The sequence below is a fragment of the Vanessa tameamea genome, chromosome 7 (genome assembly GCF_037043105.1).
Source record: "Vanessa tameamea isolate UH-Manoa-2023 chromosome 7, ilVanTame1 primary haplotype, whole genome shotgun sequence".
In the NCBI taxonomy this organism is placed as follows: domain Eukaryota; kingdom Metazoa; phylum Arthropoda; class Insecta; order Lepidoptera; family Nymphalidae; genus Vanessa; species Vanessa tameamea.
In genome coordinates, this window is record NC_087315.1 from 2,472,412 (window position 1) to 2,489,316 (window position 16,905).

Consider the following 16,905-nt stretch of genomic DNA (forward strand, 5'->3'; position numbering starts at 1 on the left):
AGAATAAAACATAAGTTTTTTTTTCACACAAATTTTCAATGACGACTTTTGACCAGTAGGCGACAACAATTCCTTTATACTAGATAAAGGAATTTGGTGAAAAAGGATCGTGTGCATAGTACGCAGTAAGGAATGGTTCATATTTTTCTTACAGAGCCATTGTCTATGGGCGGCGGTGACCACTTACCAACAGGTGGTTTATTATGTCCGCTTAACAATATCATAAAAAAAAAAAAAATATTTGAATAATATCTAGTGATTAACTTTTATTTCAAGCAAGCATAAATGGTTAGAAATAATGTCGCAGCATTGGAGATTACCATCACCATAAGAACAAGATATTCTTTGGGCCACCACAAGTGCGAGTGAAGAGGTATTTTATAATGTAACGATTTATACTGATAACAGCCTTCTTGGCTAAATCATATTTTGAATTTGATTTTATAATGATTGATGACATAAGATGTTGTCTCAAGGCTAATAAGCTATTACCACATTCAACAACAACAATAAGTAAATAAAATAATTAATAAATAACATATAAATAAACTAAGATTGTAGTGTATAGTTATTGGTGTTCGTGTTCCCTTTACTAGAGAGAGCTGTCCCACCGCCAAATAAATTCTACCCTAAAACGAATATACACGTAATCTAAAGCTGTCGTTAAAGATAGGTTAGGCATCAGCCGCAAAAACCTAAAATATAACAATCTTCTATTTAAGTTATTTTGATATTCGTATCCGAATCTCAATTGCCAGTTATCGCCCACTCTCCCTAATTTCGTTACTCGCTGGCCGTATGCATATGCTACCTTTAAGTACAATTTCGCATAACGCAACATATAACATATAGAAAGGTTTAAACATTAAATATCGTTACTGTTACTACTGTTAAGATGATTGATTTTCACCTTGACCCAAAAGATAGCCAGTGACGATCATTTTTAAACATACGTAATTATAATTACATCACTTAAACAATTTCGAACACTGTAGGGTAACCCAATTATCTTGTTTTATAGGCTCAGTCCATTCTCATACACGGGTTACGTTAATAAGTTATAATTATATATTATTATCTAAATAAGTTTCAAGGCAAAAATAGATGAGTGACAGATTCTGGTTGGTCCTCTTCGTTAGTCCTACATTTTTAAACTTTTCAAGGAGATTCATTTGATACTTGTAAGAACCTACTTGAATAAAGAATATTTTGATTTGCATGTTAATAAAGCAACTTCATATGCATAATTATGAAGTTATACTCTTATTATTTATTTTGGGTATGGATAACAAACTAAGAAAATTTCGCCCATTACATAAAATTGACTGAAATGATTACAGTACGGCCATCGGCATTCTTAATAAATAGTTATTGTGAGTGACTCACAAAAAACTATTCTCTAGTAAAGTAAATGTCGGTAACAGCCTGTAAATGTCCCACTGTTGGGTTACGGCCTCCATCACACTGCTCAGTTGTAGGAAGGTAGATACAAACGTGTCAGATTTTCATTCGATAAATTCCTCACGATGTTTTCCTACAAAACCATGCTCAAGATGAATTATAAACACAGATTAAACACATGAAATTCACATCGGTTAAGATTGTAGTATTCTCACAACTGGTCTTAACCATTATCACCATCTAAGTTTTATATGGTGTCAGTGATCTTAGTGGTAGGGCTTTGTGCAAGCCCGTCTGGATAGGTACCACCGACTCATCGGATATTTTGCTGATAAGCAGCAATACTTGCTATATTTTGTTCCGGACATAACATCTTACTTCCCAAGGTTGGTGGCGCATTGGCAAAGTAAGGAATGGTTAATATTTCTAGCAGCGCCAATGTCTATGGGCGTTGGTGACCACTTAACATCAGGTGGCCTAGTTCCCCGTCCACATAACAATTCAATAAAAAAAAGGATTCTAATTATTTGAAAGTATTCCCTCAGCGTAAATTGATTAAAGCTCATTGACCAATATCTAAACCAACTGATCAATGATCGGTATCATAAAATTCTTGAAAGTAATAACTAAGAACTGGTCACCCTACTCTCAATGTGTCGACATACTAGACAGCTTTTAAGCAAATCCGTTTTAATTAGTTTTGCAAACCCTTCATAAGCTATTCAATTTATTACCTGAAAATATCTAGATTTCTTAATGTTTATTAAGAAATTGTTATCAGCAGCTGTTAAATTTATACATAATTATTATTTATGAGATATATAATCGGCGAGAGAAGAAATCAATAATTTGTTAAGTAATATTTTTTGTTAAGTAATTTATTTCCAGTCTTGTACATTTAATTTAATATAAATATGCTTCTATATAACTTCAAATTTCGTCTGCCTTGTTTAGGTTTAGTGGCTAACTTATGAGACTGTTCACGAGTCTAGTGTTGTAACATTGACTCATTCGATTAAAAAAATAAATTAGATTTTTCTGTTGACTAGCTCGCAGTCGCATCCCGAAATTTGAACCTCAAAAGTGTTGGCCTTGGGTATAAAATCTTTTCGTTCGCACCATGGGCTTGGTGGCCCAGTCTCATCGGATTGAGAGAGTGTACCTGTGAGAGCAGCTTAGCTGTTTAATATTTTCTGCACTGTTGGCTTATTGTTTGCTACTAAGAAAGTAACCTATTACAAAAATAATAGACAAAAACCTTGATATATATATATGATGATAGATCACTCTCCAGCAGACAAACTATCTGTATGCAAATCATACCGGCCTTTTGTTCCGCCGATGCGTGAAAGGCCGCACTGACAAACAGTATTTCGCATTTATAATATTATAATAAGTAAGAATGAGATAAAACTATATTTGTCACTGCGGAGACGTAATGCTTCGAGCGCTTCTCTGAAACAGCAAACAGAAGCAACATTTCCTTAGATATTTATTGATTGAATATACCCATTTACAGAATAATATGTCTTTTGAATAATACTTAGAGAGGCTATTAACAGACATATTTACTGCCAATAACACCCAAGTACAGTAGTAGAGACGGTATTAAGATTTACTTGGTTGTAGGGCCCGTCACATTTTCTACCGCCAAACAGTAAACTTAGTAAAATTGTGTTCCAGTTTCAAGGGACCTACCATTCTAGTTTCCAAGGTTGGTGGCACGTTGAGATGGTTGAAATTTATGGTAGTTCAAATAAAAACAGGTGGTGCTGATGATTAACCATCAGGTGGCCTGTTATCTAAGTAGTTTCCGTATCACTTTTCACCGTGATATGACTTGATGTAGAAGGATCACTTTAAAATACGAAATATATTTAAAAATTGTTTACTACGTATTAAATACATTTAAAAAATACTTATATCAGTTTACTGGAACAAGGAAAATATAGTTGGCAATCTAAAGAATTATGAATCGCGAACGACGCTCAATTAACGTCACATTGTAGGACAAAGGCCACCGCTTTAGTAGGAAAAATTGCTACGTTATCTACCTCCCACTACGAGTCCAATTCGAAGCGAATTAAACACTAAACATAAGAATTTATAACAATTGTATACAAGACAAATACTTACTATTGCATTCTATTTAAGAGTAACATCTTTCGTATGTTTACCACCAAACTAACACCTCTATAACGGTAGGCTGAAATAAGCTTTGAATTTTCTCCCTAAGAACCTACCTTGGCCTAACAGTGATAACTCATTTAACGAAGTATAAAATATTAATCACTGTGTTATGCTTATTGCTTTTGTATATTCGTTATAACATAATATCTAATTTAGAATACATTGTTGTTTGGCAACTAAGTAGGTGGTTCATACATTATGCTTCTGACTCACTCTTTGACATCAAATATGTTATTCATTTTAAGGTAAATCAATGTTTGCAAAATTGAAACTGCTAAATTAAATAATGAAGCAGGTATTTCATTACGAATATTTCGTATTAAAATAATAAACTAGAACATAAATAGTCGATACGTGCTATTGATTACTATTAAATAACATGATATTGCTTAACATGATATAAAATAATAAAAATTTATTACAGACATTGTGAGCTAAATACTTACGTCCTTACTAGTGTAAACTGTAACTGTTCTTAAACGGATGTTTAGTTAGAAACTTATTTATCTCTTTTTGTCATCATTGAGCTGACAATCGTAAGAAAGAGACACAGCATTGTTTAACTAATCGCTCGCTAAACAATATTTTTATAAGTAAAGCTGTTATGTGTCGGGGATTACCATTCGATTAAGAACGTACGGTGTGAGTATCGCTTATGACATTGCCCTTAATTGATAAAGGTGACTAAACTTCCAACCAAAAAAATAATAAAAATCTTCTTCAATATTATAATAGCAAGGTTTAATTGTTTCTAAGAGGTTATCTCAGAAACTACTCATCCGATTTCAACATTCTCTCACAAATATTTCGACCAAAATGAATCTTTAACGAAATAAAATCTTTAACTTAAAGAGACTGCACAGTGATCGGTGTTTATTTCATTGGTTAAAAAATAGCACTGCATAGCAAGTCCTTATTTCATCCATATGAAGTCGGGACAGGCAGCTTGCAGTATACATTTTCGTTATACTTTAAATCCGCTATCAAAACGAAGTCGACGTCGTCCGTCACCCCACATCGAGCGAACAACATCACGACACTAGTATTAAATGCAAAAATCGTGATCCGCACCAGGAGACTGCACACGTTCGTTTTATTACCGCTCATTATTTTAATAATAATTGGCAAACCTATGACACTTACTAATAAATAGTTTCCATTAATCGATAATGACCTTTAATGCCATGACAATAAGAGCAGGATTACACTGACATTGAACCTTCGTGATAAGCGACAATTCGAATGGATTTTATTATATTCAAACAAGTTGTTTTGATATTTTTTTGGTTAACGTGCAATTGCATTTGTTTTAAAGTTGCATTTTTTGTGTTTTTGTCGTCACTATGCTTAATCGGCGAGACCGAATTAACTCCGAAGAATTGACAAAAACAGGTACCATTTAATGTTAGATTATTTTTATTACATACAAATATCGTATTAAATTAGCTTATTTTATCAAAGGACTGTTCGATACTTGCCAAATAACGTTACCAGATATAAGAAATAGATTGTAAATATTAATTAAAATTGATTTAATAACTTCTAAGCATCCAAAAATTCTTAGTGTGTCTTATTCTAACATTCACGAACATTTTAAATCTATATAAAGTAAAATTAAAATAGATAGTTCAGTGAGTACATTTCCAACATTAAAAGGGTCGTTGAACCTGTCTCCCACTTGTCCTGTAATCGTTAAACAGGTCCATGGAACGGGATTCTGTTATCTAGTTTAGTACGCGTTCAAGTTATAGGGTAATAATGTACTAATATAAGAGGAACAGTCAAATTACGTTATTTAATTAAATCAACTATTTTTATTTATAGCTCTAATACAGTTTTTCTATAAAAAAAAGTTAACCTACATATATATATACAATAAAATAGGTTTATTACAGCCAAAATATTATTTTTCTAAATACAAGTTTTTCATTTATTTCATCAACGTCATGTCGATTGTATATATAAATAAATGTATATAACTAGCTTTACCCGTGAAAAAATTTATAAAACTTTACCAATATCAAACTAACCGTTGCCCCCCATTTTACCCCTTCGAGGGGTGATTTGAAAAAAGTAGCCTATATTCTTTCCTGAGTTTCAAACCATCTCCATACCAAATTTCATCTAAATCGTGAGCTAACAGAGATAATAGCTTTTGCATTTATAATATAAGAGAAGGATAGAGCTCAAACGATTGTCAAGGTTCGTAATTATTTCAATCTCCGTTTAATTATGTATTCGATTTTATCAACACAAGTAACTAAACCTATATATCAGTATACACTAGCATCGCTTCAGAATTTATAAAACGTACTTTTAAGGAAAATGGTTCAATATGCGGGATGAAATAATTTATCATAAAACGTTTCCAAGAAAGATCTTGTTTATATAATGAGACATATTTATATGGATATAGAAGATATGTTATATAATGTACAAGGGCGTAGTTATAAAGCATCCGTTATATTTTGTTATAACAAAAACTGTACGTATTCAAATCTTATATATTAATAGCGTAAGCCGATTTTTGTCCCAGTGATTATGGGACGAGAGCTGCACATAAAAAATCGGTTATTGTCTAATTTTGAAGAGCATCAAACGTAGATAAGTGACTTATAGTTTACAATTAAATTAAATCAAAACATACAACAGTTATAGATTTCGAACTTCCTAAAAAATATTTTTAATAAACGCAACGATTCGCGGGCGACCCAATTTAATGCTGTATTTAAATACATCTAGTATGTATGTAAGTACGTAAGTAAGTAAGTACGTAAGTAAGTATGTAGTATGTAAGTACACCATAAAATCATAACATAACCTTACTTCTAAATGTAAATTTCGTCAATATTTGGACAAACATCTATTATATTAAATAAGCAATCAAAACTTATTCAAGTAAGACACTTGACACGCAATGGTTACATATCCAAATGTCAGCTAATTTGATTACACTGCACACGTGTGACCCAATACGTAAGAATATTTTGCGTCAGAGAACAACTCATGCTGGCTTCCCTAAAATCCGCTGACCATTTGAAGCGTTAAAGCATGTTAGTTAAAAATTTAAATTGCTGCTCATTCTATATTCAAATTGATCTTATATGATTTACTTGGTGACCATGTATGGCCATGGTGCCATCATATATTCTATGGCTAAACAGCAATACTGACTAGTATTGTGTTCCAGTTTGAAGAGTGAGTGAGCCAATGTAACTACAGGAACAAGGGTCATAACATCTTAGTTCCAAACGTTGGTGGCGCATTAATATGAGAATCTATTTACATTTTTTACAGTACTAACGTATATGAAGTGGTGACCACTTACCATCAGGTGCCCAATTAGCCAGTCCGCGTTTATTAAGTGCGCCTAAAAAACAGCACTAGCACAAATACAGATGCTGACTCAATTGTGTATTAATAAATTATAAGAGCACTTTTGTTTGATCAGCTTTTCACTTTTATTAAAGTAAGAAGAGTTTACGTGATTTTTTAATTTCATTCACAATGTTTTAAAGCCACGAAGGAGAACCTTTACTTGTTGAGAAAAGTTCAACATCCCAACTTGTTGCATACAAGGAAAGTTTAAGATTAAGGACAATTAAAAATTAATCCTACTTTACAGAAACGATCCAGACTTATGAGATCGTGTAAAAAGGCAAAATAGTTTTTTTCTTTTTTTATGCTACGTGTAGGCTGACGAGCAAATTTGCCACCTGATGGTAAATGATCATCAAAGCCAATAGACAATGGAACTTTTCTTACATGGCCAATGCGCCTCCAACCTTGGGAACTAAGATGTTATGTCCCTTGTGCTTGTTCTGTAGTTACACTGGCTCACTCACCCTTCAAACCGGAACACAACAAATCTGAGTACTGCTGTTTGGCGCTAGAATTTCTGATGAGTGGGTAGGTACCAACTCAGGCGGGCTTACACAAAGCCCTACCACCGAGTAAAGTTAGTTATTGCAGGATTTAATTGCGAGTTACTTAAATTCTCAACGAAATATCAAATTTTGTTCATGATTTGAACCACTTTAATTTTTCAATTCCTAAATTATAATATAAGATCACACAATCATAATGAAAAATCTTTAGCTATACCTATTAACTATTCCAAAACTCTTATACTGAATTTAAAAAACTCACCGAGTACTTATAGTTAATTTTTTACCTTGTTTTTTTGATTAGGTTTTTCCAAGAATTTTTACTGACATGACATAATTCACGTATCATATCCTTAATGTAATATTATAATGTGTAAGCTGAACACCAATACTAGTTTAATTAGTAAATTATGATACTAAAACTTGTATTTTGGATAAGGTATCTCCTATCTGTATTACTGCAATCTGTATTAAGGAGTAACAGTTTGCTTTCCTAGTTCATAACTATCAATATTAATATTAAGTATGCTACGTGTTTTCTAAATAACAAATATATTACATTCTACAAATGATGATTTTAATTTTATATATATATATATATATATATATATATATGTATATATATTTTATTTAACCATTTTAAAAAAAATCTTCTACATTCTGTTAAATACACAACCAGCGCTGGGTCAGGTCAATAAAATTTGTTAAAAAAATACATTCTGAGCGTTCACTCTATCTGTATTAGAATTTTGAGTGGCGCTATGAAGCAGCTTTTTTATAAAAAAAGGTCTTACAATAAACAGATTTAAGTTTGTTCATCAATTAATCGCACTGTTGAATTGATTCGCAAAATATACTAGTCTTAAACAAACATCGGCTTGCCCTTGAGCGTATCCGCCTACGCAGGTATCGATTTTACACGCACATAGAATCAACGACAATAAGGCTTCACGTGTGCATTACAACAATACGTAACAACATTTCACTTTTACACGAAAACAAACTCTACATACAACAGAATAAATAATAGAATTCTCACACAAAAGTGATTTTATATGCGACTTTTTAGGTTGAGAACAAAGACTCGCCGAGTATCAGTAATTAAGTCAAAGTATAAGCGTTCAACTCGATTTGACCTTGAAATGATTTGTTTTCTTTGTCGAGTGTCACTTTGAAGTCATCTTATTATACATATACATCAAATTTCGTTTTGAGAAATTTCATATTATTACATATTTTCAAAATTACTCCAGCGATTTCATTTCAGAACCGTTTCTTAACATGGTTAACGTTAATTTGTTATAAATGTGTGCTTATAAAATGTTGTTTATATTAATATTGAACGAGAGCAATCATTAGCACTAGCCGATATACATAAACGGCAAAAAATTGCTTCAACTAAAAATCTTCTACAAGTAATTCGTCAAAAATATCGCATACAAAAACCTTACAAAAATAATTAGTAAACTATGAAAAAAAAATTAAAGATTTTAAATATCGAGTTTAATTTTTTTTTTGTTTAATTTGATATCTTACAAAATGTCTCTAGTTCACGAATAGAGTCATAATTGCAACAATCATTACATTACAAACTTAACAAGAATGTCCGATAAAATACATTTGAAACTTATAATGAAACCATTCGCTCAATTATTGGTATTAAACGAATTGCAAAAGAGAAAAGGTCAAATAACGTTACAAAAACACAATCTCTAAGTGATGCAGTGTTGTATAATCATTGACCATCGTAACCGATATTGCCCAATAACAAAGTGAATTTAATATGTTAATTATGTAGTGTAACTAAAAATTTAATTCGTTAACGTTTGCTTTTCTCCTTTATTCCAAAATTTGATTTTATCCGTATCGAGTTTCTCTGTTAAGTTAATTATTTTATTCAAAGACTTAACCGGCTGTTCAGTGTTATGTTGTTGCTCTTTTTACAGGCAATAAAATAATATTGTGTTAACATGATTTAGAGGAAAGACTAGATTTTCGAAATCGAGAAGCTATGTGGAAACCGCCTGTCATGGTATGGGCATGTCATGGTATGGGCATGTTATGCGGAGGAATGAGGACAATGTTGTGAGGAAGGTCTTGAGCATGGATATGGATGGACATAGAGGTAGGGGACGACCAAAGAAACGTTGGATGGATTGTGTGAAAGACGATATGGTTATAAAGAATGTTACTTGTGAGATGACGTCCGGCAGAGAAGTGTGAAAGAAAAAGACAAGCTGCGCCGACCCCAAGTAAAATAGGGATAAGGGCAGGAGGGTGATGATGAGGATATTGAATCTGTCTGATGAGAAGTAACTCTGTCTGTCTGTCGCTCTTTCACGGCCAAACATTTGAGGCAAATTTGGTTACTTTTTTAAGCCGTAGTCGTCAACTATCACTGTAAAATATATTGACGAAAAAAGTTTGCCTAACTCAAGAACCTACGACTAAAAAGTTCTTTTTTTTAAATTGAACTGCCCTAAAAATGGAGGTTATTAATTCCGTTGTATTTTTTTATATTTGTTTAGTATGTTATTTTTTATATTAGGTTTCCTATTTTAAGAATTTTTAGAAATATTTTTGAAGATGGTTGATTTTTTTGTAAAAAAATTATATTAGTAACGATATTTTAACAAACCCTGAAAGTGTTAAGGATAAGTGATTGGGACTTTGTTGACTGGTACAATTAGCCTTGAACATCTTTATAGTGTTAAACCCCACCCCCTCTCCAGCACACACATACACACACCGGGAATTAAATAAAAAAGTGGTAAGGAACAACGGAATTAAAAAATTTGGCTATAAAAATTTTACTATTTAAGGACAATTCCGCGTCGATTGGTCCTAGTCTCATAACAATACGTTCAAATGTTTTCACGTGATTAAGGCACAAAGAAAAAAGTCATTATACATATGAAGATTTACACATACAAAACAATAATCGACATTTAAACCAACAGAAACATCTCACATTATTATATAACATTACATAAATTTATCTATAAAAGCACTACATCATTCCAATTAAATGGCAGACGCGATAATGTTGCTAGACACTATACCGGTTAATTTAAGAACAAAAGTGTTGGTCATTTGGTGGATATTGCGAGTAAACGTCGATAGAATTCATGATAGCGAAGAGAAAGGCAGGCCAACATACGCTGGCTTATAAAGCGTTTTGTAACAAAGTTCTCGTTTGCGTAACATTCGTTCTAATAACTTTCAAACTAACTTCGTCTTTAGAAAACTAAATCCTGAACCGACGAGGAATTTTCGAAAACTATGATAATAATACCGGTGACAGTTTTTTTAACCGAATTCAAGCAAGCATTTGAAAAGATGATTTTACTTTTACAAGTTTAATACAATAACAAAAAAACTAACAAAAAATAAGTTAAAGTTAAAGAAGTATGCTTATCCCTTGAAGAAATTTCATCCAGCACATCCCAGAAGAAATAATTCTTAGAGAGCTACCTGTCCCGACTTCTTATATATAAAAACCATAAAGCTACATCATCATCATCAAAATAAGCCTGTATTAGTCCACTGCTGGACATAGGCCTCCCCCCAGGCGCGCCATTGAGCCCGATCTTCGGCCCTTCTTATTCACTTCCTACCAGCCACCTTCCGTACATCATCGCTCCACCAAAACATTTCTCAGCCGGTGTTTACGTTGAAAAATAAACCTATGTTTCAAATTTCAGCTTTCTCGATTCAGTAGCTTCAGCTGTGCGTTGATGGTCAGTCAGGACAAACGATTTTATCAATTCTAATAAATAAGAGTAAGATACGTACAGACATACAAAATGTAGCTCGTTCTTCTATTCTGAAAGTAATTTTCCTTTCTAATTCAGTTTCTCAACCCATAAGGATGATAATTTTACGGTTTAAATAATTTAATCTACACAAGCATATAATTTAATTTTATTATAATTATACAATTAGACATTGATAAAATTATTTATAAATACAATTTTGTTGCAAACATCTTCCTCAATATTATACAACATATACAGTTTTACTTTTCTCAAATTGCATCATCGGTGAACGTTGCGACGAATAAGAATTGGTAAAAATGTTGTTAAGATCTCATATCCTAGTGACTTTTGATTGAATCTTTTGAATCTCTTTTCATAGTATCAAAACAAGAGAAAAGAGCAGACAGATACTGATCTGAACTAGGCTTCATATGAGTAATATTATGTAAATGCATCAATTATAATCTTAGTCTACCAAAAGTTCAACGATCACTTACCTGAACAACAGCGTCCAAGGTCATCCTCTCGATATCCACGTGATAGAAATTAAGCTGAGGCACGTGTCGCCGCCTCGGGCGAATGTCATCATAGTACGCGACCACATCATTTATCGACACCACCGGGCAATCATCCACCGTGCTACATCCACTGCTCACCCCATCGACACCACTATCTGAATCCCCTTCGCCACCGAAACCCTCTTTCGAATCTCGTCTATCACCGTAACTTTTCTCCGAACCCTCCTGATAGCCGGACTCGTTTGTGTCGTCCGGTGTAACGATTTCCGGTATTTTAGACATGTCGTACTCGTAGCCGACTTCGTAGTCGATATTCATTTCATCAATATCGGCCATGACGAACGATTAAAAGTACACTTTTGTCTTCAAATCTCCACTACATGTTATGCTTCACCAGTTCACTGCCTGAGCCCTGTGAACAACATATACAAATTATATTTATGTTAAATAATTTTATTAATAAACATGTTCGGACTTGTAGTTGAATACGTGAATCTTTTGAACAGTTCAAAATCGGGGGATTCACTGGAATAGATCTCAGCTCAACATTGGACCAATTACAGACTATTTCGTAAATTTATTTTATTATATTTTCTATCATCTGTAGCTTAAATTGTATGTTTATATATTTTTTCTCTGTTCCGGTCAACGAGTATTGACCAATATTTTAACCAGGTACATGAACGGTATTTATTGGCAAGACGAGTGAACTATTGAAGATGTTGTGTCAGACGCCCGACCACAAAAGAGATAGCATCCAGCATTACTTTCGCTCTCTTCCAAACGCAAATGACACAGTAACCTCGTCCACTCTAGACGCGTTCTGGGGTTCGAGACAGGTTTTTTCACTAATACACAAACATTCCTTATAAATTGGAGGTATTTTATAACGACCGGTTTTTATGGAGCAGGTGTCCTGTCGCTATTAGAATGTCGACCTATGCTGACTAAATATGGCTTCAGTGGACTATGAGAAATATAAATAGAAAATGGACAAGCAACGCTTACGTTCGCATGTGTTTTATAAGATTTCCATATGAATTCAAATCATTTGTAAGAATAATATTGTTAACGCTTGAAGCGACTCGTTATTATTTACATAAAGACAAAATTAAATCGATACAGAAGGAAGGAAATTGATAACATTTAAAAGCTTGGATAGAGTTTATTGCTCTATTTTTTATGATGCACGTATTTCAAAATCTATTAAATAAGTTATTGTGATATATAAAGGAAATAACAGAGATATATAATTAAGCATAAAACTCCGGTGAAGTATTACGGACACTAGCAATAATTCTTCTCCTCTTCGGCTTGACCGATGTTGATGAATATGTCACCGTAAAATTGTAAATACCGTTAGATTACAATCTATCTCCCGAGATTGTGAACTGTCGAAAGATTGTGAACCGTAACATATTGCTTACGATTTAACGCATTATTTTTCGGTAAATTATAATCTATCAAAGTGCGTTATTTCAGTTAAATAATAAACACTAATCACCGTCACCGAGTCACCGAGTTAAATCACCGTTCACAATATTTCGGCAGTATACAATCTCGCGAGATATATTACAATCTAACGGTATTTAGAATTCTACGATGATATAAACATATAATTATGGTTACGGGATGGTTTTCAACTACAGTTGGACCTGGTAGGTGGCGCTGTTACTATTATTATTTTTTTCTAAAATTATGTATTTTTCACTTTCTCAGATAAAAAAATGCAACCCTTAATCTACAGCAACAAAAAACCATTAAATATTGTTCTTTTTTTCCATTACATTAATTTATTTTAGAAAACAACTTGAGATATTTTTCGTATCTCTTTCACAGTCCAGGCGAGCAACTAGTTTATTTTTGCAATTCTAGAATTACAACTTTGAATTGTCTTTGAAAGTTTGTGTATCATATACAGTAGTTATTTTTTTTTAGGATTGCACTTCAACTGAAACTGAACTGTTTGAATTATTAAAATGCTTACAATTTAACGATGTATCTTATTTCAAGATAAAAATAACAGTTCAACGAGTATTTTGTTTACATAACATTTGACTATAAAATTACGGGGTTTGTAAATGAAATATATTTTGAAAAGATTTAGTATTAACGTTAACAATTTTGTACAGAACCCGAATAAAATAACATGAAATATATTCTCTCTCTCTGCTAGCACTGCACGGCACCGCGTACAGATAACATATCCATTTAGTTTTATCATCGGAACAGGAGAATTTTTAAAATAAAGTTCATGTATATTTAATATTTTTAAAGTTATTTACATAATATATCGTATGAGAAAAGTTTTTTTTTAAATATTACGCTTCTAAAATTATATGTCGGCTGGAGTTTTTCATAGACAGATTAGACATGTAGATTGAAAGCGGAACTGTCCCACTGAAATCTAGATATATGGTTACATTACTGAAAGACTACGGAAAGACTAGTAAAACTGATCATTAAAAACTTGTATGGAATCATAAATAAGGCACTGTATAGTGGTTTTCATCACTATATGAAAATAAACTACATTACATTACATTAGCAACCTGTAAATTTCCCACTGCTAGGCTAAGGCCACCTCTCCCTTTGAAGAGAAGGTTTGGAGCATATTCCACCACGCTGCTCCAATGTGGGTTGGTGGAATACACATGTGGCAGAATTTCGTTGAAATTAGACACATGCAGGTTTTCTCACGATGTTTTCCTTCACCGCCGGGCACGAGATGAATTGTAAGCCCAAATTAAGCACATGAAAATTCAGTGGTGCTTGCCTAGGTTTGAACCCGAAATCATCGGTTAGAAGGCATGCGTTCTAACCATCTCGGCTCGACTAGTCTTTTTATGTATTTTTATTTGCTTAATAATGCCATATTGTATAACACAAGAAAACTAAAACAATAGAAATGTATTCTGTTAATATCCTTTTGTAGCAGCGTTACTAAAATTAAGTTATATAAAAAAATATTCAATTTTAAAGTTTATAATTGATTCAAAATTATGTTATATGAGGTAAAATTGTTTTTAACAATTCCTTTCGCCATTTTCCATTCCTTTTTAGAAACGAAAATATTCTTCATTTTCCGAAACCGTAAAGATGACTGAACTGATTAATGACTGATGAATTATTGAATGAATTACAGTTATTACTCATGTTACCTTTCGCAAACACAATCATCTCGCTCCGATCTCTCACGTTTGACCCGTCAGCGGGTTACATGACGTGATAGATATTACCTGTAATAATCGATAACGACCTCTAAGAACGAATTAAGCCGAACGTAAGCAACTCGGAAATTACTTGTTCATAGAAAATGTTTAGTTTTATGTTTTTATTACGTAGTTAAAGGGTAAAGGTGGTCCCGTGCTTGATATCTCTTCGTGCGGGTCGGGTCCTATTGGAACACGAGAGTGCAGTTCAACCAATGTTGCCAGATACAAACGTTTTTAGAATGAAAGCGGAACTGTCCCACTGAAAACGAGATGTATGGTTACGTTATTTAAAGACCAGTGGACTAACATAATATAGATTTTGTTAAAATATCGAAAAATACCACCATATAAAAATTATATATTTTCTAATATATATAATAATTTACAGGATTTTTTTCGAATGTTGAATGACATTTTATATCAGTGCCATATCTATGTCCATCATTTCCATGTTTTGCTTAGTTAATAGTTTTGACGTTGGTTCGATTTTTTTTTAATTTCATATATCAATAATAACGATATTTTTTTACAAATTCTTATAGTCTACAATATATATTATAATAATTTAGGCTGATATAAAGCGATTGTAGGATCCTTGATATTAAAAATAAAATTAAAATTTTTATTGTTGTAACGATATATCAATGCTGAAATAATTTCACATATTTATTTATTCAACAGTTTTATTATTTTTAATAGTTGTTTTAATTATATTATTTAAAGAAAATATATGACTAAGAGTTCGTTCACCGCTTACAGACATGTTCCAGATTTAAAAGATAATAAGTCAAAGACATATAAAATGTATTCGATATTTTTCTTACAATATTTCGCTTCTATTGTTCTTAGGATAAATGGTTTTATTTTTCCTCTATGATCTTGCACTATAAATACATATATGTTTAAAAAAAAATGTTAACTATCGAAATTAACCTTATTTTAAGTGTGATGTTATATTTATTTATCTCAACAAATGAGATAATTTAAATAAATAAATACCTATATATTTATTACAACGGAAATATTACAGACGATTTTATGTCATTTTAAGAAGACGTCTAGAAATAATCATGTCTTTTATATATATATATAAATAAGCTAGCTACCATTAGGTACAAAAAATCTCTCCAGCTCAGCCTGTGATTAATAAAATGTTTGGTAAAAACGTTAATATTTAATATCGTGGTCCAAAAGGCGGTTTCATCTGACTTGATTAAAAACCGACGATCTATCCTTACTTATATTCGGATAGGGATTATGTACCTGTGGAGCTGTTCTGTAAGAACAAACTCGTAACTCATCGCAGAAATCTGAAATGTCATATAATGTTATGCGACACTTTAATAATAATAACATTTAAACATATCCGAACAGCGTATCACTGTAAGTTTCAACATTTCTCTAGTGATATACGAAGTGTTTTCTAGAATTGTATTAAATATTTATAACAAACTAGCTGATCCTCAGATTGCGCTTTACAATCTCTTTAAAAGTTTTCATAAAAATTAATCCGATACCATTCGTGAATACTTCCATAGACAATAAAGAGTCGCATAAGTCTCAAAAACTGTATTAAGTACGACTCAATGAACAAATAAGAAACAGAATTGATAAATTTATAAAATTCTTAATTTATATCTTAAAATACAAGTACGCGAATTCATTCGCTTCGATACCTTTGACCAATATTTGTTGACCAAAAAGAAAGGCATTTGAAAACGAAATTATGACAATTAACCAAATTTGAAGAACATAGAATTCCACCCAGATTCGATCGCTTTTGATATAATAACTTTGAGCGACTAAAATGAATTCGCTTGAACTCGCTAACAGAATGAATTAACGAACCGGACGAATATATGAATGACATTCAAAATCACTACAGTGTGTAAATTGAAGCAAGACGTGAGATGAATGAATACGTTAACATTACAAG

The 16,905-nt window shown here is 32.3% G+C and overlaps 1 protein-coding gene across 1 annotated transcript in view; it reads right to left on the reverse strand.

The window, feature by feature from the left end:
- LOC113400755 (terminal nucleotidyltransferase 5C) overlaps nt 1-16,905 on the reverse strand; it is a 217,335-nt gene that overhangs the window by 166,376 nt on the left and 34,054 nt on the right. Inside the window, exon 2 of the mRNA XM_026640403.2 lies at nt 11,734-12,166. Coding sequence (XP_026496188.1) covers nt 11,734-12,090 — 357 coding nt within the window. The 5' untranslated portion in view covers nt 12,091-12,166. The remainder of the gene's footprint in view (nt 1-11,733; nt 12,167-16,905) is intronic.